The sequence below is a fragment of the Penaeus monodon genome, chromosome 25 (genome assembly GCF_015228065.2).
Source record: "Penaeus monodon isolate SGIC_2016 chromosome 25, NSTDA_Pmon_1, whole genome shotgun sequence".
In the NCBI taxonomy this organism is placed as follows: Eukaryota; Metazoa; Arthropoda; class Malacostraca; order Decapoda; family Penaeidae; genus Penaeus; species Penaeus monodon.
Genome location: NC_051410.1, coordinates 36,971,351 through 36,971,842, shown reverse-complemented (window position 1 = coordinate 36,971,842; position 492 = coordinate 36,971,351). Strand labels below are relative to the sequence as shown.

General features: G+C 31.3%; 1 protein-coding gene across 1 annotated transcript in view; it reads right to left on the bottom strand.

The window, feature by feature from the left end:
• The window catches only part of LOC119589211 (bestrophin-2-like), a gene marked incomplete at its 5' end in the record, with an annotated part of 32,647 nt that overhangs the window by 10,760 nt on the left and 21,395 nt on the right, over window positions 1–492 (bottom strand). The window contains 1 exon segment of the mRNA XM_037937811.1: window positions 322–451. Within this exon segment, the coding sequence (XP_037793739.1) occupies window positions 322–451 (130 nt within the window).

Sequence of the window (492 nt, the reverse complement as noted above, 5' to 3'; positions counted from 1 at the left end):
GTTCGAAAAAAAGAAACTAGCTTATTTACAACAATACGCAAGATTTTTTTTCTTCAGATAATTTCTTATATACCTGTAAAATGTCCTTTTCATCACCATCTAAATACTAATATCCTCCATAAAAAAAAGAAAAAAAAATTAAAACTTATAAAAAAAAAATTATAAAATAATATAAATATAGATATACATCCAAAAGACAGAAAAAATCATAAATAAAAAAAAACAAAAAACAACAGCAAAATACAAAACCAAAATTCAAAAAACTAAAAAATGCGAACCAAAAATCCGCATTTCGTCCACCAGGAGTCCGGATATTTTTACCTGCTTCAACCAGGTGGTCAAGCGTTGGGAATCTTTTCTTGACCGTGGGACTTATCATGATCAGTGTGATGAGTTCTGTAAGATTCACGTAACGCATGACTGTTCTCCTCATCAGGCGGGAACGCTCATCCTGTAACGACTCTTAAGCTGTTAGATCTAATGGGAGTTAAA